The 22,948-nt window shown below is 41.6% G+C and overlaps 1 protein-coding gene across 1 annotated transcript in view; it reads right to left on the bottom strand.

Moving 5' to 3' along the window:
- Positions 1–22,948, bottom strand: part of KIT (KIT proto-oncogene, receptor tyrosine kinase) — a 56,406-nt gene that overhangs the window by 27,897 nt on the left and 5,561 nt on the right. Inside the window, exons 2-4 of the mRNA XM_071555193.1 lie at positions 9,863–10,102; positions 6,043–6,321; positions 2,601–2,737 (exon numbers count right to left, since the gene is read on the bottom strand). Coding sequence (XP_071411294.1) covers positions 2,601–2,737; positions 6,043–6,321; positions 9,863–10,102 — 656 coding nt within the window. The remainder of the gene's footprint in view (positions 1–2,600; positions 2,738–6,042; positions 6,322–9,862; positions 10,103–22,948) is intronic.

A 22,948-nucleotide genomic window follows, 5' to 3' on the forward strand; every position in this document is an offset into this window, starting at 1 on the left:
ATCATCTTTCCTAGATAAATTAAAAATAGAAGTAATTATAACTTTGCTATATTAATATTCATAACTTTAAACTGGAATAATAAGCCAGCATGACAAACCTGTCACTAGAATCTCTCCATGCAAAACAAGTATGTGATCAGCTCCCTTTGGGAGATAATATCCTCTCCCCTAAGTCTTATCACCTCCCCTTACTCTTCTGTTATTTTCTCCTCAAGCTCACCTGTAAGGCAAGAATGTGGAGGGATGTAGGGTGGGGTGAGTGTGGCACTGTGCTCACTGGCCTCAAGAAAGCCAAAGCAGGGAGACCAGCCCAAGGCAAAAAACTAAAACTCTAGCTTCTTCAAATATTTCCATTATATGGTGACAAGGGTGTTGTGCCCAAGGTCAGATCCACCTCAGTCTGTCTACATTTCCCATACTGATGAAGATGAGGAACCAGCAGAAAGTTTTACTTGCATTAACAGCACTTCCAGCTGTAGGGCTTAATGCAAATGACCACTGGGTCCTGACTTTCCCAATGCTCAGAAGCTGAAGTTCTTGTACGAAGGCACTGCAACTCTGAAGTATGGTTCACCACTCAACTGGTGCCTGAAGTTCACTGACCACTCTAATGAATGCAAAGATTCCAAGTGAATGACAAGAGAGAATTTAAGGTCCTGTGGCTTCATTCTAAACTGTATTGCTCTATGCCTCAAGGCCACAGCATCTTCTGATTGCTGACATATCGCAGAGAGCCCTGCTGGCAGCAGGCTTTATATGGCATCCTTCCTCTGGTACCCACTCAAATTCTTGGTCCATAGCAATGTAGGTTTATTACTCTTAAATGCAACTGGAACCTTCATTCTCTTAAGAATATCATGACTCTACACATAGAAAAAATAAATTCTTTGTTTCTGTGAGAATGTTTGGTATGGTTGGAAAGACTGGTAAAATTTACACTGTTTAATCCAAATGCAGACATGAACTTGTTATGCCTAATTGAATTATTTTAATTCTTGGAGTTTCCAAGAGCTTCTAGACAAATGAAACCTTTTCAGTGCAATTTTGATTTCTTCTGAGCTATAAAAATCACAAGAGAATTTTATTTAGTATGGATGTGCTTGCTTATAACAAGTCTACTGATTTTTCAAAGTAGCGATAACTTCAATCATACACAGAAAAAGCATTTTGGGTTTTTTTCCTTTCATCCATTCAAGACAAAACATAATTCTGAATTCAGTTGAAGTACTACATCTATATGTTTATTTTCAATACAAAACTTAATTTGATAGTCAGTATTTAAAAGACAGTGTCTCCTGCTATTTACTAGTAAAGGGAGAGAGGTCAAACTTATTTGGTCAAAAATACTTTCATTGAGGCTTTTACTCATAAAGTGAAAAATGATAAAGCACAAAAACTGAAGGAAAGCCTCAATTTCATCACATATAACAAAGCAAAGGGAGGGGAAAGAGAGAAGAAATGAAGCTGTCAGACAAAGCTTTTATAGTTGATTTTGGCACAGGACCAAAAATGGATCTGCTTGTCCCATGCCGCCTTCATGTCACTTAAGACCTTCACAACCTTCAGAGCTGCGAGGTGGGATTTCTGGAGCAGTGAGCACTCAGGAAGAACAGATTTGCCAAAGCTGGTGGATTAGCTAAGCATGGCATGCCCAGCCCCAGGGAATGAGGCTCCTGTCCATTATGTGCCTGAGATGTGATTTATCCAAATGTCACAGAAGTCTTTTTTTCCATACACATGGACTGAGAATTACACATTCTGCTCACTACCATTAGCAGTATAAGATGAGCCAATTAGCATGGGAGCATATATGGTGATAGTTACTCAAAGATCTTCAAAAGGGCTTTTAATTTATTTAAATTTCAGAGTATACTCTGAAGACCAAGAAGCATTCTCAAAAACAATCCAGTGTCTGCAGACAGAGCTGGCAGCATGCTGGCTTACCAGAGAAGGGGATCTCTCTGTCCCTTCTTAGCAGGTTGTGCTGCCAGTAACTAACTGTCCTGGAGCACTTAACTTGTCAATAATTTATTTTGGTGACACCAGTCTATAACCTCATCTATTACCAGCAGACAGAAACCAGTACACTGGTTCATTTTTCAGAACTTTCCCAGTTACTGAGGCACACTATGTAATTCAAATGAATTAATCATTCCTGCGAGTACTTACTACTATTCCTGTCACACACAACCCCATGCTAATTAGCAGGTATTTTACTGTTAATGATAACAACTAGAATATGTAATTTGCAGTCCATGTGTTGATATCTGCAGCTCCCATTGATTGCAATGTGACGTGTAGGCACTCTATCCTTCCGTATTTAGGAAGCCCAACAGAGGTCACCTAAACTTCAAAGTGAAGAGCCTAACTTTATTTTCTGTTTGGGAAGAGACATCTGTGCAGATGCTTTTCCTCCCAGTTGTCTTCATGGGCACAGGACAGTTGTTGTTGTCCCCTCCCCAGTCTGTGGGATGCTGAGTATTTGTAAATGCAACAAATCCAAATTGACACAGCATCAGGTACCCAAGACAAACAGAGGATGTCTACAGAGAGTCTGTGTACTGTGCTGAGGCACACAAGATAGAATTAAAAGAACTTACCCCTTTTTTGTGATAAATCCATCTAGCTTGCACGCTGCTATCCACATCTGTGATTATGCATGTAACTTCAAATTCTTCTCCTTCTTTGAGAAGCTCATAGCTTTTTGATATGGTGATGACAGGAGGAGTTTTGTGAACTGGAAAACAATTTTGAAGTGTATTATTTTTCATTAGTTTCAGCTTTCCAAGGGGGAATAAAAATCAACAGTCATTAATTTTCCAATAAAATCAAGGCTCTGTATTCAAATTTTTCTAATATATTACACAATTGTTTCTTTACAACAAGCACATTTCTGCTTCAACTTCCCTTCAAATTACAGATAGTATTTGTTAGAGCACAGAAACTTTCATGAAGAAACTTGAACGATATTGAACCACCAGCGAGACGATTCATTCCATGACAGTGATTAAAAACGAGCACTCTGGAACCAAAAACATGGTAAGGATCAGTCACTGAAGAACAGCAGCCTAGCACTAACTGAAAATTTTATCTACAAAACATTACAGCTGACAGAAAGCACTGTCTGACAGGTCCCTGACAAGCTCCTGACAGACAGCCTAGGAAGGAGAGGTAAAGCTCAAGGACTTCTGCATACCTGTCCCTGAAAGCACTACAACCTCTGCTTATGGTGATGGTTCACAAAGCTTGTCACCCAAGCAGTAGGTGGTCACAGGCAGCCACAGGCTGCTGTACTCCTGTTCTGCTTCTTTTGTCAACAGTCAAGTATATCTGAGGCTGTGTGTCTCTTGCCTCCACAAAGCTCTTCAGCTCTACCTCTGTTCCCTTCGTGGTTTGTTTTCCTGTTTTCTTCAACCTTTCTTCAAATTTTCCTCTTTTATTATACTCCAGTGAACTTATCACTAGGGCTTTTACACAGGAAGGCTCACTTTAAAACTGCAAATTCAACATGTATCAGATAAGTTCACCAAGACTCTCTTCCTGCTTCTGACACAGGTTTTGTAGTTGACTTAGGTAAATTGTACAAAACTTAGGAAAACATCACACTTTTCAGCCATTAGTACTTAAAAAAAATGTTTTCCTCATGTTGCTATTAAGTGGCTACAGAAGAAAACAAAGAAACATGTTTGCTCTCTTCAGACATAAAGGCTCACACAAAAATGCACACCAGCATTCAGCAGCACCCAAGAGATAAGAGGAACCCAGTGCAGAAGGCATTCTGTGTTCTTATCTGCCAAAAACATCTATGGACATCCAAAAAACCAATCCCTAAGTACATAAAGCCCCTCACTGTTTTGAGAAGGGCTGGACATAAACACTCCCTGTGCTGTTGTAGTTGGTGTGAGTCTGACTACGCCTCCACAGCTCTCTGTTATGTGAAAGCCTCTTCTGTCTTCTGCAGCACAAGTCCATGTCTAAGGGTCTCAGTGCCACAGTTATAACCACAAAAACACTACCCACCAAAGGGCCTACAACACATTTAAATGTTGAGTGAACAAGAAAGTGGGAATTTTACCTTTTTTACCTTTTAACTCAGTAAGGACTGAATGCTACAGCACAGTAATTACAATACTGAGAGTGACAATGCTGCTGATGGATTTCAGCAGATGCTTCCATTTACTACATGCTTCCTCCCTGACAGGGAATGTGGGCAGAGTGCTGAGGTGCCCCCAGCCACCTATGGTTGCCCACGATCAGTGGGCTGTTGGCAATGGTGTCAGGTAGCACTCTTCCATCTGAAGTCACTGCTGTATCGAGCAAGTACAGACTTTTACCCAGTAAAAAAATGAAAAAGTCCAATACTACAACTTGCATCCCTTCTTTGTCAGAGAAACATCAGTTATGTCAATCAGCTGGTTTCTTTCTTTGGCCACTACTGAAGAAACAGATTGAAAAAACCCTTGTTACAGATCAACCAAGAAAGACAGCAAGAATGGATTTGATTTTTGTTTGTCAAAGGAGAGTGCAAGAGATGCCGGCACTGACTCAACTCATGTTATCTTCTCATTAATTGAAATTTAGTACTTATTAAAATTCACTGTATCAGAATTTCCAGATCACCAAGAAAAAAGACTTCTTAAATTTGCCACAGCAAACTCCACACTTGAGATGGTCCCTGCTGCTCAACCCCTTGCCCCACCACCAAGGAGCATGTCACTGGGCAGGTCACACAGCCTAGGCAGGTCACACAGCCCCTGCCATGAAGCAAACAAGGTATGCTCTCATCATGCCATGGGGCAGCCCTCCTTCACTAGAACTAGGGTCATGCTGCTGATGACCTCGCCTCATCTCCCAACACCTCACATCATTTGGGCAACAAGGGGAGCATACCAGCACGCTGGCCCAGCCTTCCTTTGGCAGCAGCCTTGGCAGCATTGCTGGGATGGCACCGCTGATGAATGGATGCCTCTAGAATCACAAAGGCAACCAACACAGGCCCCACCTGCTGCTCTCCTTTCAACAAAAACCCAACCAGACACCTCAGTCACAGGAGTAGAAATGCCCTTGCAGACAAGACAAACTCCCAGAGCACAAGCCTATGTGTGTGCCCAGACAGGGATGCTCCCTTCCCAGACCCCACTGCAGCACCCGTGTCACACACACGCCTTAGCAGAGACACGCTCTCAGCTGCAGCGAGGGGTGGCTTCGTTCTATGCTCTCACAGCTACATGGAGAACAAACTCATTTACTTGCCCCTGAAGAAAGGCCGAGCCAGTCTGGCTTGATGAACTCCACTTCCCTCCTGGAGGTATTTAAACAGACAAATAATGACACACAGGGTAAGTGTAGGCTCCAAACTACCCAGACAAAACCAGCCTGTAAAGTACTGCAGACAGGCATCAGGCTTCTCCTCCTTCCCAAACCCACTTAAGCACCCGACCCTAGGGCACCAGGCTGTGTGAAGGTGAAGTGTAGGGTATCACCAACAGGTTTGTTGAGTTCACTGGTGCATGTAGCAGCTCAGCCGCAACACATTCCTCTGGGTGCACAGATGCTGCTCTGACCATCTTCACTCTCAAATATGAAGACAAACAAGGACCTTCTCCTTCCCCAAGTTCTGCCTGTCCACTAAAACTCTCTTCTTCAGTGCCATCAATCAGTTCCTCCTGCTGTCACTTGTGGGTGACAGGCATGTGAGTCAGGCACTGAAATCTCCATCTTGCTTGCACAAACCTGTTCAGACCTCAGGGTGCAGTTTTGTCCTCAGAGTTTAACAGCACAAACTACACTTCTCATAATGATGAAAATACCTCCTGGAAATCACCAGGAACAGAAAACAAACATGGCCAAACCTTCTCTGTGCAGCCACAAGCTAAGTATCACGAAATCAGTCTGTGCCCTGACACAACTTGTTCAGAACAAGCTTCTAAGCTCACCACTCTCCTTTGGACAATGTTGAGGCTTCACAGCCCTTCCCATCAGCTCCTGGGAGGTGAAGAGTAAAATCAACTGCTGTACACGAAGGCAAAAATCCTGTGTTACCTGGTCTCACATTCAGAAAAATGTGCTCTGATATCTTCTCAACTCCATTGTGCTTGGCCAAGCAGCGGTAGCAGCCCTTAAATGACCTCTGTACGTTCTTTATAATGATGCCTTTCTGGGGATTGGGAATGAATGTCATATTTTTTGGGAGACGTTTGCCATCACATCTTCTCAATGTGAAATCTGTAATATTTGGATCTGTTAGTGGGCATACAAGCAGGATGTCACTGTCTTCTTTTCCATAGATCAGAGAATCAACGAGGAAGAGCACATTTGGATCTGTGAAGAAAAACAAAGACCAGTCAGAGAAGCTGGCATTGCACAGGAAACTTGATGACCCTAGAACTTCACAATTGGGCACTGACATCAAAGAAAGTTTTACTCAGTAAAACTGTGTATTGCCCAATTCATGTTTACCAAGAGACATTAAATTTTGTCCTAAAAGAGCAGCATGACAGGAGATGTGCAGTAGCATTCAATAACACACACTAAAGAATCATGTGCACTAAAAATAATCCTACTGCTTTTTTATTTGTAGATGGAGGGGGTTTTTTGCCTTGTTTAGCTCCAAAATATCCTTGCAACAGTAAACAGATTTTCATAGACCATTAAAAGTAATTTGCTTTTAGCTAGAGGCAGAGCCGTAAGATTTCATGCCCACAGGGGGATTTGGAAGAAATTTATGAGCAAATGGAAGTTGAAAAGCAGCTAAATTATGGTTTTCACTTCTGTAAAATACGTAATCTAAATGAACACACATTGCTACCAGAGGAAGCACCAAACAACTTCTCTCTTTCTCTCCCCTCCCTGAAAGCAGAGTTTATTTTTAGCTTCCTTAGAAGAAAAACTGGGCATGCAGACAGCATATCTGATTGCAAAATCATCATGCAATCTTTCACAAGGTAACTCCTCTAAAGCATTTAATCTCAGCCAACCACAGCACACAAACATACAGTAAAGACTTTTACAACTGAAGTTGAAGCCCATGATGGGTCATGACCTTGAAATGCTAAGAACCTGGCAAACACAAAAATAAAAGAATGTGTGATAACAAACCCTCTGTGAAAGTTTATTTCATATTCCATCTGCCCTCCCTACAGAGCAGAATGAATCAGAAACATAAAAACAGAGAGAAAAATTTTCTTTTCTGGAAACATGCGTACAACTTGAATGATTAGAGAGCAACAAACCATGACTTAACAGAGAATACTGAGAGAATTTGGTTAAGATGATGGATGATGTGCATTTGGACAACAAGTAGCAGGCTGAAAATGAAGCATGGGATGTTTACATAAGTAATTCGCTGTCGAAGGTTCTCATTACTGAACAGAGAAATCACTGGCTGGTTTCTACCTTAGAGTGAGGGTGTAGCTTCAATCTCATTTGACACTGCCACCCAAGAAGCCGCAACAAACTACAAGTTTTGAAGCACTGATCTAGAATAGAGGATGGAGACTACTAACAAATGAAAAAAGTCAAGCATGTTTGAACAGAACCAAATTGTGGTATTTTGCACACAGAGATACTTCAGAGAAAAACTACAGCTAGCTGTCACTCCTGAGCTAAAAGAGGATGGATTAGAAGAGCTCATCTAAGTGTCCCTGCTAACAGAGATCTTAACTGATTGGTTTCAACCCAGTACACATTTTCTCCAATATGGGCAGAGCCAAGATACCTTCATTATGCAGAAAGTATGGCTCTCCAGGAGAAAGAGAAAAGACATTTTTTGGAAAAAAAAGAAAGAAGGAAAGACTTGTTTAACTAACAGCTGAAATTGCGGGGAAGGCCTTGGTTGGGACATGCAGAATTGTTGAGGTGCTCCCCTTTCATCTTCAATCCCCCTTTGGAAGGGAGATACCGTGGTGAGAAGACATGAAAGGTTTCCCTGTAGGGAGTCCAGGCACAAACAAGGCTGCTCATGGTCATGTACTTCCTTTCCCGGCTTTCCAGTTCATATGCATCTTGGGTTGCACTACCTTTCTGTGCATACCACAAGTTTCCAACATGAGTTATGGTGGTGCTTATAATTGCTTTCATCCAAAAAGACTTGAGATCAAAATCAAGAGATTTTTTTCTCTTATGTAGGTGTCTGAACTAACCTGATTTTCACTTGGCTTGCTTGGATCAGAACATAAACTGCTTCTACAAACACCACCCAGGCACTTTCAGACAAAACAGAAAGGTGAAACAGGTAAGCACAGGTTGGCAATACTGCATTGTTCTTGGTCACAGAAACACAGGAAATTTGGGGTTAGTAGATCCAGAAGAACATAAGGTACAAACAGATGCCACTATTTTATGTATCACTGTACAGGATCAAGGTTCTTGGTCCTGTTCTCTCTTCACTTCCAGCTTTACAAGCAGAAAGCACATGGGGTGCTTGTGGCAGACCCACAAGCAGCAGAGCACATGGCAGTATCTTAGAGGTGATATAAGATGTTATTAAACCAGAACCTATAGCAAAATGATAGCCAACATCACAAAAATACTTATTTCACTGCCAGGAATTTGTCAAAGTGAAGCTTGCACATTTTTCACAAAATTGAGATTAAAAAATTAACAATGTGTTGCATGAGGGCCACACAATTTCCCTCTGATGCTTTGGTAATCATGCTCAGTGGGAGGGCCACCTGCTGCTCTGACGTGAAGGACTCACTCATGTAATGGAAGACAAAAGCACCTCTATGATCACAGCTGCCTGGGATAACTACTATGACCTTCAGCACAACAATCATGGTACATAAAGCCAGCATTGCTTGCCATATATAGATAAAATACATGACAGATTTTTTTTTAATCATAGTCTTAGAGAAACATGCATGGCTATTTGGCTAACTCAGGAGCAGTTAAACGAGCACTCATTAAATTGCATTGCCATAATGCCATGTATTGTCCCTTGGGAAAATAATCTTTGCTGTGCTGTGCTTTGCTGTGTTGGTATCTCCCTGTCTTGGAGAACAACTTGGCGGTAATTCTCTAAGGATTGTCAGGGTTCAGAGGAGGCTCTTTGAGACACCACCTGTTGGACACAGAATTCTGTGTCCAAGAAAGTGGATGCTGTAGGACTTTTTTCCATCAACAGAGAAGACCACTAGGGCTGTGTGAAGGAGAAGCTATATAACCACTTTCCTTGGAAAGCAAAAGGGAAGGCCAGGCATAGTAAACAATCAGCTTGAGGCCAGCTGATGAAACCACAGATCAGCAGCCAAAAAAACGAGAAGAAATCTGATGAAAATACTGCACAAAGAGGAGTAACAAAGGATTGCAAAAATGTGTAAAGGGGAGAAGCACTTTTCTTCCTGTCTGAGACATTTCTGATCAGTCACAAGGCAGATCTGAAGGCAGAGGAAGCATTGCTGTTTTCTGGCTTAGGCCTGGAGCACAGTGACAAAAATCAAAATCCTTTAGGCTAACTGCCTCAGTACATCAAAAGCTTGGGACCAAACCATACATGACTCCATACTGATGGATGGCATGTAATTAAAAGGACATTTCTAGATATTGCTTGCTTCCTCACAGTACAACAGACTCAGGTCACTTGGCCAGCACCTAGAAAGAGAGCTCAGGTATACTTCACCACAAAATAATGGGGATGTAAAAGAGGAACTCATTAAGAACTTCACCCTGGTGACGAAGGCCATTGCAAGCAAAGCAAAGAGCTAGGCTGCTTCCTACTGCACGGGGAAGATTCTTCTCTCACACTGTGTGCTTCCTCTGTACTTCAAATTCATTCCCTCCTCCAACATTTATTGTCCTATTCTTTCAGAAGTGGGAAAGACAGAGGGAAGGAAGCAAAAATAATGTCTTCGCTGATATTTACCTTTAACAAAAACATAAAAAGAGGTGACAATACTCCCTTTGCTTCTGCATATGTATCTGCCTATGTCTCTGACTGTTGCATTTTTGGTGTACCACTCTTTCTCATTGGAACTCCTTGCTTTTGCTGATGGGTCTGAGCTCTGGAAATTCCAAGTCACAGGTCCGTCTTCATTGCACCTGAGCCTTAATTCCTCTCCTTTATTCACAACCACTGAAGACTCTTCATGGAGCAGTGAACCACCTGGGAAAAAAAAAGCACAAAATAGAATGCCTGTCAATACAACACTGTTTTTCCTGCAGCAAAGTTATTACTTATTTTGGGAGTTATTTCTTAAAAATACTAAGCTGTAGTGGCACTGTGCAATTCTGCTAACACCTTTTGGCTTGTACAACCTCTGGCACACAGAGAAAATAACCACTGCAGATGGAAACTGGCCTCTAAAAAACCTTTTGGAACTAAAGATTCAGATGCACCACTTTCTGCAATGTTTTGGCTTTTGAATGAGAACAGACACAAGCTATTTAAAAATTAAATTCAAGAACATATGAGCCTGATTCTACATGGCAGCACTTTTAATCATTCTTTGTCATTTACTCAGTATGTTGCCAAAAACTAAAGTCTCCTTGCTCAACAGTTACCTTTTTATAACTGCTCTCTCATGTATTCAGAAGCTCCACTCACACTCTTAGATAAGTCCAGTTTAAAGAAGGCATCAGTACATGCTTTCCATACTTGCTTATTTCTTTACCTGAAGAGCCAGTTCATCATGTCTTACACAAAAAACCCCCAAACTAATGCAAAATATTCTTCAAGCTTCCATCCCAGCGCTACCCAATTAGTTTCACTGTTGCACTAATCTCATGAAAGGTCTTAGTGAATCTTCAAAACAGAGTTCATAGCAAAAAATCCAGATAAAGACTTACTTTTATGGACCTATTTGTACATCAGAAGAACATATGCAAATACAGAGGTGACCTTGCAGGAACAAACCCTTCCCCTTTCAGGGTAGCTCTTTAGCCCTACCAGGAATTCTGAGCCTACAGTAGTTATGGTGTTAGCTCATGTCACAGAGTTGTACAAGACTGTACAAAATGCGCATGTAGTAGCAGAGTCATACCAATGAAAATACTACTTGCATGCAAAAACACACGCTGTAGCTCCATTCAGAGGCTGAACTTCCCTACCCACACAGATAACAACAGACGTTCAAGAAAAACAATCAGATAATTAGCTGGGATGAGGTTATACACTCCAGACTTAATTCACTCATCTCACAGCTTTAGTTGCATTTAAGATATATACTGGATTAAGACAAGGTCAGGTAACTGCTCCTCTTCCTGACAAATCCACCACAGAGTAGGAAGCAAAGGATGGTAGACCACCTGCAGAGTCTAACTACGTTGTTTGTGGTCTGGAAGGGGCCCTCGTTTTCTACCCATCTTCTTCGAATTAAAATTTATTTATCAGTGCTAAAGTCAACGGGCAGTCATTTTTCCAGTGTCATCAGAAATTTTCCACGTGAGTACCACTAACCCTGCATTTATGCTTCTGTGAACGCATAAACAACAATCCCAGAAATAACAATTGCCAGAAAAAAACCTCAAGTTTTAATTTAAAATCTATCTCAAAGTGGAGGTGTGAGCCTAAGCTGTGATACAGCAGCTCAAATGATGAGAGTGAAAAGTCCAAGGTCTCAGAAGCATAGGTCACAGCCAGTAGTGGCTTGGCAGGAAGGAAAGGTGGCAACAACCTTTGCCCTGGATGAAGAGGTGCCTGACACCAGGGTACAGGCAAGAAGACCCTTGATTTGCAAAACCCTCAGGTCAGAGCCAGGAATTCTGGCATCTGAGAAGGCAGAGGACAAAGATCTCTGAGAAGGTTTCAGGGATGACCATGCAGGTCCTTCATGGGGGGTGTCTTTGAAAGACTTCTCTGCTGCTTTGCAGAGGAGGGGCACATGTGGCTGGACTGGGTTGGCCCCACTGCCCATCCCCATGAGGAGCACGCTCCTGAGAAGGTCACACAGCACCCACCATGGAGCAAATACCAAAGTCTCTCCTCATCACACCACAGGGCAGCCCTCCTTCACTAGAACTAGGGGCTATGCTGCTGATGGCCTGGCTTCAGCTTCCAACACCTGGCATGATTCAGGCAACAAGGGGGACCAGACCACCCCACTAGCCCGAGCCGTTCATGTCCTCCTTCAGCAGCAGCCTCGCACTGCTGATGAATGGATGCCTCTAGAATCACAAAGGCAACCAACCCAATCAGACACCTCAGTCACAGGAGCAGAAATGCCCTTGCAGACAAGACAAACTCCCAGAGCACAAGCCTATGCATGTGCCCAGACAGGGATGCTCCCTTCCCAGACACCACTGCAGCACCCATGTCACACACACGCCTTAGCAGAGACACGCTCTCAGCTGCAGCGAGGGGTGGCTTCATTCTAAGCTCCCAGAGCTACACGGAGAACAAACTCATTTACTTGCCCCTGAGGAAAGGCCGAGCCAGTCTGGCTCGATGAACTGCTCCCACCACTTCCCTCCTGGAGGTATTTATACAGACATATAATGACACACAGGGTAAGTGTAGGCTCCAAACTACCCAGACAAAACCAGCCTGTAAAGTACTGCAGACAGGCATCAGGCTTCTCCTCCTTCCCAAACCCACTTAAGCACCCGACCCTAGGGCACCAGGCTGTGTGAAGGTGAAGTGTAGGGTATCACCAACAGATTTGGAAGGAAAAGAACCCATGGGAGGTTGCAGTACAAAGATTAATGTCATAACTATATGAGGATGGATCTATCAAACCATATGCATCACTGTGTTGTGTGTAAACGCTGACAGGTTCTGCAGCCACAACCCCTTCCCTTCATGAAGGTTGGCTCAACAGTCCTATCATACACAATGCCCCATGTCCCTCTGATGCACAATACAGCATTTCACAGCACAGTACTGCACAGCTGGACAGGACATGTAATAGCTAGGCTTGAGCCAGGGGTGGGGGAATATATCTCAAAACCAAATACGACTTGCATGCAAAAACACACTCTGCAGCTCCATTCAGAGGCTGAATTTCCCTACCCACACAGATAACAGACGTTCAAGAACAACAATCGGATAATTAGCTGGGATATACACTCCAGACTTAATTCAGTCATCTCACAGCTTTAGTTGTTCTTAAGATACATACTGGATTAAGACCAGGTTAGTTAATGGCTCCTCTTCCTGTCAAATCCACCACACTGTAGGAAGCAAAAGACGATCAGACCACCTACAGAGTCTAATTAATTTGTTTGTGGTCTGGGTTTTGGAGGGAGCCCTTTTTCTCTTCCCATCTCCCTCAGATGAAGATTTATCAGTGCTAAATCCAATAGACAGTCCGCTAGTGTCTGCTCTTCCAGCACCATCAGAAATTTTCCACATGAGGTCCACTAAGCCCCTACACAAACTCACATGACTGAATATATAAACAACCAGCTCACAAAAAACAAATGCCAGGAGGATTAGCAAAACATCAGTTCATACTTTTATGGACTGTTTATCACTATTACCTACTCTTTCCCCTAGCTCTCATCCCACCCATTCAGGTTAGGAGTTCAAAATTTTGCAACACATATTATGAAGACTAGCAAGTTGTTGAAAAGTTTTTAAAGGTGGCAAACAACACAGTAAAGCATGATTCCATTCAGAGGCAAAGAAATACACTATGTAGCGGAGCTGGGGAAAAAAAAGGGAAGAGGGAACAAGTACACTGTGGTGAAGTATCACTGGTATTTCAAGACAATTTTGCTATGGTTCCTTTTATGCAGCCTATGAATTCTTGGCAAATTACAAATTTAATTAACGCCTTGCGCAAAGAATTCCCACAATGTAAAGGGTTTTTTCTCTTGCCTTCTGAAAGTAACGTTTCTACGAGAAAACTACGGCAATATAAGGACTACAGGTTGTAAATGCAATGACTATTAGATTTGCTTTGTATTATGCACCTACATATCAGTCTGTCTTTAAAGAATTTAAATGGTGTTTAGAAAGATGAGAATGACTTCCTTTTGGAGGAATAATTAAGTGACAGAAATCTGAGAGTTTAACAAACAATTTGTAATCCAGTGTACTAATCCCCACAGCATGTGTCCATCTGCTCTCTCTTCATCTTTTCTCAGACTCATGTCTTAGAGTGCTCCATATGTACAGTATCTAAATGATGGGGTTCTTCCAGGTCCACTGCTACTTTTGGGTATTCTAGTAACATCAACCGTGTAATCATAACCGTGACACTAACACTAGTAATTCAGGAATCAGTTTTGTTTGCAGGATACATGCCACGAACAGTTAGAGATCTCCAAGTGCCAAACACCAGGGGATACAGTGTCTGCTGTCTCCTTGCAGGGTTCTGTGTTCAGCCCAGGCAGGACCTTGCCTTTATCAGTCACTAGTGGGACCGTAAACTTTGTGAGCAACATGATAGAGGAACACATTGCTGTGTCTCTGCTGAAGTTTTCCAGGTGTGAATGTGAATCCTTAGTCTGTTATCTGACCCACAAGTGGGCAGGCCTCCACTCTCTCTCTACCTCCTTACATCTTGGAAAAAGAGTATTGAGCTGAGTGTCCCCATCTCAGTGAGGCCCAGTTGACCACAAGTACAACTCAGGAAAAGGTGAAGAGAGGAAACCCATCTTCTGCCCATGTGGTTCCTGTGGGCTTGAGTGGGGTAGATGATCCCACTGCCAATCACAGACTGTGGATCCCACTGCGAAACACCCAACATTCTCCATACGTGGCTAAGCCAGGGTACCACACTGGGGTTCTGGATGACCCTCTAGAGTTGTCCCCAAAAGCAACTTGCAGGTGTAGTTATTATACGCTAACAAAAATAAGTTGATAATGGAAAATATTTCATAATTAACAATTCAAAAAATCCCATAAAATAAATTGCCAAGCTCAGAGTTGGACAGCTCAAGATCCATTTTGGATGTACCAAATTTGTGTCCTACTGCTGAAAAGATTCACTTCCACCACCCTAGATTCTCCTTGTAAATAACAAATTTGAGTTTAAAAACTACGATGGGATCACTTGTGAACAAGGCTGTGTAACTGTAAAAAGAACATATCAATATATTACAAGCAGCTCCCTGAGCCCTAAAAATGAAGGGAGAGGGAGGAAAAAGGGGGAGTACAGCAGCTGTGACTTCTGCATGCAGAAGGAACATCTGGAAAACCAAGCTGGAGGAATTAGAAAATCAAACAGCTCTAGATAATACTGATAGGAAATGCAGGTCAAATTGCAGGGATATGATTAAGGACAGCAGAATGGTTCTGCAACAATTAAGGGATGTGCAAACAAAAAAGCTCCGGTGAAGGAGTACACCATTCTAAGGAAAAAATACAATTTATATTGGAGCTTTTCAGCCTCAGAACAACAGTGCTGTAGCACAGAAAAGCACATCAGGTGCAAGTCCACATCACACTCACAAGCAACTGCAACCCATTTCCAGTTGCCAAGCAAAAAAAGGATGCGGGACTGCCATGGAATAAGACGAAGAGTCAAGCACTGTGGATTTTATTCCCAGCTCTGACACAGATTTCGTGCACAACCTTAGGCCAACAGGTTAGTCCCTCTGTGGCAGCTTCCTCTTTCAACTCTTACCTAAACATTAAAAGGAACAAGAAGTTTGTGGTAGCTCTATAATGACAGATTGCTTCCAGAGAAAAATAAAACAAACAAAAAATCCCCCTGTGCCTCATCCCATCCCCTTCCACATTAAACTCGTCTCAAACAACTCCCATGACAGAGGTATGTCACAGTTTCACAGTACAGCCACACCCTGCTCACATTCTGTACCAGCCTCTCTGCCAAGCCCATGGGACTGGTAGTGCCCTGAAAACAGGTTCATTGCTGCTCGGGAAGAGCAAATCCTTCATCCTGCCTCCCCCAGGGCCGGGACACATTGTAAGGGCACGCAGTCACTTCTGAGTTTCTGCCTTTTCCCCTTGCAGTTGTGCATAAACTTCATAGCAATCAGCATGCAGTATGTAAGCTGCAGCCATCATCATGTAAACTGTACAAACACTGCACGACAAAAACAATGACCTGACCATGACCTGATCCTGACCATGATTTCTAAAGCAGTTAACGTTTTTCTATGATAAACACACAAAGAACCTAAACTTCAAGTGACAAAATGTCCATGACTTTTGTGTAAGATTATGGGGATTAGATACAACTGGAGAGACTGCTTTCTTTTCAGTGCCTATGCATTCTAGGCTCTGGGTTCGTTTCAAGGGCTGTCACACAGACCCCACCGCGGTTTCTCATCTACAACAACATAAGAGAGCAGAAATAGGAGATATGCGTTATCAGTTAAAGTAGTGGCACTGTTGAAGATGCAATGGTCTGGGGTTATCAGCAAGACATGGCCTGCAGGAAGGTAATATTCTTTCAGCATACCCAACACAGCTGGAAAAAAATGAACATGTTTTCAGGCACACAAGTCCCCTGCAGGTCTAAAAGAAGAGCAGAAGCAAAAACATGTCTTTTACAAAAGTGCTGAGGTCCTAGCCAGAAGCCTGCTCATTCTTCTCTACAGTATTTATATACAAGTCTAATGGAAGACTATTGCCTTTCAAACTCTGTCTCTTATTTGTTAGAGCCACTAAGCCACTTGACATATGCTATGATCGACATGAATGTAAAACCTTTTCAATTTTATTTTCTTTGTCCTGCCATTTCATGCCCCAAGGAAACAAATAGTGACAAACTTGCATGCTAATGGTGCTGAAAGAACTTGAATTTACTCTGATGTATAAAATCTCCCAGATTTTTCAAAGGAGAGATGCTATCATATGCTTACTTGTTTTGTTCCACTTCACTAAACAGACATTCTCCCTTCTGCTAGATGGAAAGTTTAGCAGTGGCAAATGTCAATTTTAAATTATCTGATCTGAAAGCTACATCAGATCCCATTTCAGCCAGGCTGTAGGGGAAAAGGCAGATAGCAGTACAGGCTCTTACTTTGCGAAAGAAATCATCCTCACCAACACCCACACTAGTGTCTTCCTCAAAGGCACAGACCAAAAAAGACCAAAGACGTGATTATCCCTACAAGTGTCATGGACTTTCGGCATACACGAATGACACAAATCTTTGCTGACAAAATGCTGATCATCTCCTCTGCCCCAGCTTCATTTTGGAGACCGAAAAATAACTGTCACCAGACACATATTTAAGGGTCTAAGCTGACTAGGCTTCCCTGCAGAACTAAGTCGTTTGTTTCTAACCATCTAACAGGGTTGATGCTATCTGCTGACCAACAAACTCTTCAATGCTGTCTTTCTCAAGCAGAAACACTGAGCTCATGACCCTGTGCTTGCTCTTAAGTTTTGTATTCTCAGTGCCTGTATGTTACTAAGCAGAAAACCTGGGGAGAGTATTAATGGGGGCTTTGATTTTTAACCAGCTGCATGAGGGCATCCCATGTTTCTCACTCAGCCTTGCCGCCTGTCCCCTCACCGTGAAAGGGAAGGATACAGAGGAAGGGCACTGTGGAGGGCAAAAAGCAGGAGCTCGCCAGCCCAGCACTCAAAGGCGCAGCCAAGCTCACTCCATCTGCAAGCAGCATCAAGGAGAAACAGCGATCTCCCAACACAAAGAGCAAGTGTAGAACCAGCCAGCTGATTCTCACTCATGGCAACCTGAGAGAGGAAGTGGCAGAGGGCTAGAACAAAGGCTGTCTTTATCATCTGTAGAGGCATGAGCATGGAGAACCAGAGGCAGCCAGACTATGGCCGTGGCTGTGAGACACTCCCCTTTGTAGTGATGCCCCACAGTAAGCTTTCAGCTCCACAGTTTGGAATTGCTCCTATGTGGACCTGCCTCACAAAACACTTCATGCCCCAGGAGAGTACTCCACAGAACAAGTAAAAGGTACTTGGTGCTTATCCCTTGCAGAGAAAACAGCTCAGGTGACTGAGGAGACACCCATCTACACCAGAGAGGTTATGCACCCTTTGAATGGGATGTGGTGAAGCAGAAAGAGCCAGTATCACAGACAGGTGGCAAGAAGACAAATCCAGCCAGCTCTCCAGGCCTCACACATCCCACTCTCCAAGAGAGACATTCACAGGATGTTCATGCAGGATAAGCATGAGCACCTGGGCTGATCCTTTGCTTGTGGGTGGAAGCCAGCAGATTCTCTCCTGGAGGGGGTTTTGTCAATGCAATTAGCGATGTAGCTACAAATACTTTGCTTCTATACTTTGGAAGCAGGCTTAGCAGAGCAGATTCTACACATGACCTCCAAAACCATATGAGAGCTGCCCTATGCACGCAAGTGCAACACTCTCTCAAGGCTGGGGACAGGCAACTGCACCTTCCAGAGGCAGAGATGCACCTTCCTTTTCCCCACTCGTTTAATTTTCTCTTGCTGGTGTGAGGAAACTCCAGCCATGCAAACAGGGTATGTTCCTGCCTGCCTAGCATCTTGCCCCTTCTGACAAGCATCCCTCACTCTCCAAATAGAGGAATTTATCAAAGGCAGACATATAGCCGAATATAATTCTTGTTGAGCACACATACTAAACGGTCACAGCAGGATCAAACACCAGGCTTCTCTATAAGGCTGAGTATGATACCTTCCTGAATCCTCTTTTTCTAAGAAGTCATGGCTCTGGGGCTTTTACTGTTGTTTTGTGGCCTGATTTTTGAAGGAGCACCATATGCACTACAGCAGTCCAGTCACTTACCTTGAAGCAATGACTGACAACCTATTCTATGCAATCAATGCATTTTATTACACCACATTAACAGATCATGGTCTCTCATACCTAAACTTCCCACCACAGAAGGAATCTACAGGCAATGTACTAATGAACAAAACCAAACCCAAAGCATGACTGACCTATGTTTTTCTTAAACTTAAACGGCCTATGCTTAAACAACTGATAATTCTTATTCAAAGAGAAATAGAGGACAGCTAAATATGTATGTATGCACACATAGAAGTAGGATTTGCAAAAAAAAGAGCAATTGTTTGCCACAACACTTGTCAATATTGAGATTTATACATTCAGACTGCTCCTGACTCCTACTGAATTATTGCCTTCTTTCCTGTAATTTCCAAAATTACTTATTAACCAGCTGTTCCCACAGTTAGTTTTGTCAGCTGCTAGACACATAAATAAACAAATTATAAACTAAGTGTGGAGAACGATTAGAAGGAATGAAAAAGCACACTAATGCACAGTGTATTCATATTCAGCTGTCATGTGCCCCATCTATTCCTTGCACGGTTCTTTCTTCTCACTTCTCTTTGCTGACATTTCCATTAAAAGGTGTGGTATCTTTTAACTTCCATTTTGAATGAATGTTCCTTGTAATGAGCAACATGGGCTCAAAAGCATGTTTTCTGAAATGCAGTGAAAGGTAGTTTTAATGAAAAGAAATGAAAAAAATGGAGAACAGTGAATCATTTTGCAATCTGAATTAATGCCTATTTGGAAAAGGCTCAACTGAGGAAGGAGATGTAAGACTTCTGGCAATGTAAATTCTAATTATTTCAAGTCTTGGCAGTAATTTTATCAAATACTAGCAATTTCATTAAAAGGTGCACTGGTAATCATCTACATAAGGCCTCCAGAGGGGAAAATATACCAATAATTGCATAATTACGTTATCATTGCTTGTATGATGGACTACATTAAATACCACAAAGAGAGGCACTGATTTTTACTTTCTCTAGATACTTAGTTCAGTATGTTTTCCTAGAAGATTACAGCAATAGACACGACTTCCAAATTAACAAACACATTCACTAAATTTTGCAGAAAAGACACAGCTATCTTTTATGTTCATAATACTTTGTATTTTCTTTTCCTTCACGAAAAAAACCTGACAGATGAAGGAAAAAAATGTTGGGTTTAGTAATAAGATGCAGTATTTATATAGTTCTGTTACTGAAATACAACTAATTGCATGACATGCCATGCAGTCACATGTCACGTGGGTCCATTTAAGAAGGTTTTAGAATATTTCCAAATTTTCCCATATAAATAAAGAGTATCTATCCAGAGATTTTCAATAAGCCTGCAATAAGTAAGACTTCCTTTGTCTAACTAACACACCAACTTTTCTACTAAGATGCTGGTAAAAATTTCTTGTCAAAGCGGTGTTTTACAGACAATACCAAATTTAATAAACAGTTTTTTAATTATGTACCCAGTATTAGAGATTATCTTTGCACACGCCTTCTGAAACTGTGACTAGGACATCCTCTGGAGGAGTCATTGGCACTTTCTTCAAAACTTCCTCAGGTGAAAAATCTCTCCTCAGACATCACACTAACATCCAGCAACATCTATCACTGATTTTGTCTTAGAAATACCATATATAGAGAGATGTGGATATATTTCTGACAACCCAGTTCATTTCCCCAATCTTCTGGCAAGGAGATACATAACTTGGCTATTGAACTTCATTGCCAATGTCAGCAGAAGTCCCACGTGAATTTTTTGCTTTTAAATTGTACTTTATTTTCTAGTTTATTTATAGGCCCTCATGCGGGTAGAGCCCTTCCCAAATCTTCGTTTGCGAATCCTAGCCATGATGATGATTTATAAACCCTATCACAAATTGCATATACATAGCACATATGTAGCTATCTGCTTACTGAAAAGCGGTCCTCCCTCCTAGTCCAGGAGAGATATGCAAAGGATACTGCATTGTGAGTACTGTCTGAGTGCCTGCCTAAGCAGACACACTCAGCCTTGCTTCTGAATAGATTATGGAAGGAGACCAGAAATACAGGGTTTACTTCTGTTCCTTCCATTTGACCTCTTTTATTGTGCTGCATATCTCAAATCCTAGGCATGATAATATTAGTATTACAGCAAAGTCAGCAATTTTATGTATAATCCCTGGAATTTAGAGATGCTATGGAATAGGAAACTTCAACAGCTTGTGTTACAATGAACACTATTGCAACAAAGCTTTTATTTTCTAGGAGACAACATGATTTCTTTTCAAAGTTAAGAAGTTATGTTCATCCAGGCATAGAAAGTACTTTCATGTCATATAAAATTGCAAACAAAGAGGCAGTAAATGTGGAGAATCGGTCAGTCACTGAGCAGCAGAAAATAAATGCCTCAGTTATCAGGTCCTAGTGCAGAACTGCATATACGTCCTACAACTAGAATCACTTCAGGTAAAAATACACTATTAAGCTGCATATGTAACTTAATATTACAATAAAAGTAAAAATATAGCATTTTTATAATGCACATTTTCTTTTTAAAAGGGAAAAATATTCAATGATTTTGAAAATACAACATAAATTTAAACTTACAGCTGCTCTAATAATTTTAAAAATAAAAGCAAAAAATTTATTCAAGCTGTACACTTGCTGCCAACATTTTAAAAGATAATCAGACTACTGGATTCATGGAATTCAGTCAATGAGCACCTCTAGCGAGGTTGTGCCTTTGGCATCTGGAGTTTCCTAGCAGGTGCAGAGAAAATATTTTATTTCAGTTCATTCAGTACTACTCAATTAAAAGCAAGGAGCCCACTCAAAGAGGAGCTACTGATCAGGAGTTGAAAAAACCCATGAATGTTTCCTTCCACTACCATTCTAAGAATAAAAAAGAGGATGAAATGGACTAGTGCTAAAATTTTTGTAGGACAGTGATTCAAAACCACCATTTTTGACTACAGATAGGCCTTTCAGACATTAATTCTTTATTTAAAAACATATCTCAATGAGTTTTTTCTTCTGAATTGGCTGGCTTCTATGTAGTGCTATTTATCTAACGGAGGAACATTTCAGAATTCTTGTTTCCGTCATTGTAATTGATGCAAATCATCAGTAAAAATCAATTATCTAATACAAGAAATGTCAACACTTTGTATTTTCATAATGAAACATACACATGAAGAAACGAAGTGTATATATAACAAGTTACATAATCGCTTAAATACAAGCACAATGATTAATCAAAGTAAGTATAACATTAACTGCAAAAGCTATATTTAATTAAAACTATCTCAATGGTAATAAAGGAGGTTAAACCTTTCTTTACAAAATGATTAAGTACAAATGCAAAACACTAAAAAGGAGGCTTACTGTTGGCTGATTTAAATCATGATTAAAATCAGATTTACAACGCTTTGGATCAAATTGGAGCATGTGGTCCTAAGGGAGATAACTATTTTATTGAACCTGGGAGCACTACATTTCTTGTCTGCAGTTAGATGTCAATTTTACACATTGTATCTGAAGGAAATGAAACCAAGTCAGAGAGGGCTGAGAAGATGACTACAAGTTATACAAGATGCATTAAAAGAAAAGGCTAGACAAGAGAAGTCAAAGGTGTTATATTGTCAATGTGTAGCATATTATTATAAATAGTATGGTGATCAGCAGTACACTCTATCCAACAGACCAGGGCAGAAAAAAAGCATGGAATTAAGCAACCAGCAAGGAAGACTAGGTTAGGTATCGGAAGAAGCTTTTGACCTTTAACAACTTGTACTAGAAAAAAACATGTGGTAGACTCTGCACCACAAGTCTGCCTTAGAGCAGGTTAGACAAAGTCTACATAGGGAGATCTACTCTGACTACAGGAAAGAGCAGGGGACAAATGAAATCTCTGCAAGTCTCCTCCAGCCTTACTCCTACAGTTCTGTGGGAGCTTCCTGAGACTTGCTGTGTCTCTTAGAAACCTAGCTGCAGGAAGCAGATGAATGCATGAGAAAGTCGGATTTCATTCAGCAAAGAATGAAGTTGCCAGTCCTGAGGGCTGTGGACAAAACCTTCAACATGTGACATCAGTGCTGCCTATAAATCCTGAATAAAAACAGATTAAGACAGCCACGAGCAAGTTTTAGGTCTTGTGATACCCTTCAGCAGGAATCTAGTCAGTTTTGAATAGCTTAGGTATTTGAACACCCAAAACATTTCTATTACACAGCTCACTAGGATGTTTCCTCCCCCTCCAAAGAATGCAGGTTCTGAATGACAAGTTATAACCAACAAGCTGGATTTCTTTTTCTTGTGCATCTTTTGCACAAAGGCTTTCTGTAAGAGAAGCCCA

The sequence above is a fragment of the Pithys albifrons genome, chromosome 5 (genome assembly GCF_047495875.1).
Source record: "Pithys albifrons albifrons isolate INPA30051 chromosome 5, PitAlb_v1, whole genome shotgun sequence".
Lineage (NCBI taxonomy): Eukaryota > Metazoa > Chordata > Aves > Passeriformes > Thamnophilidae > Pithys > Pithys albifrons.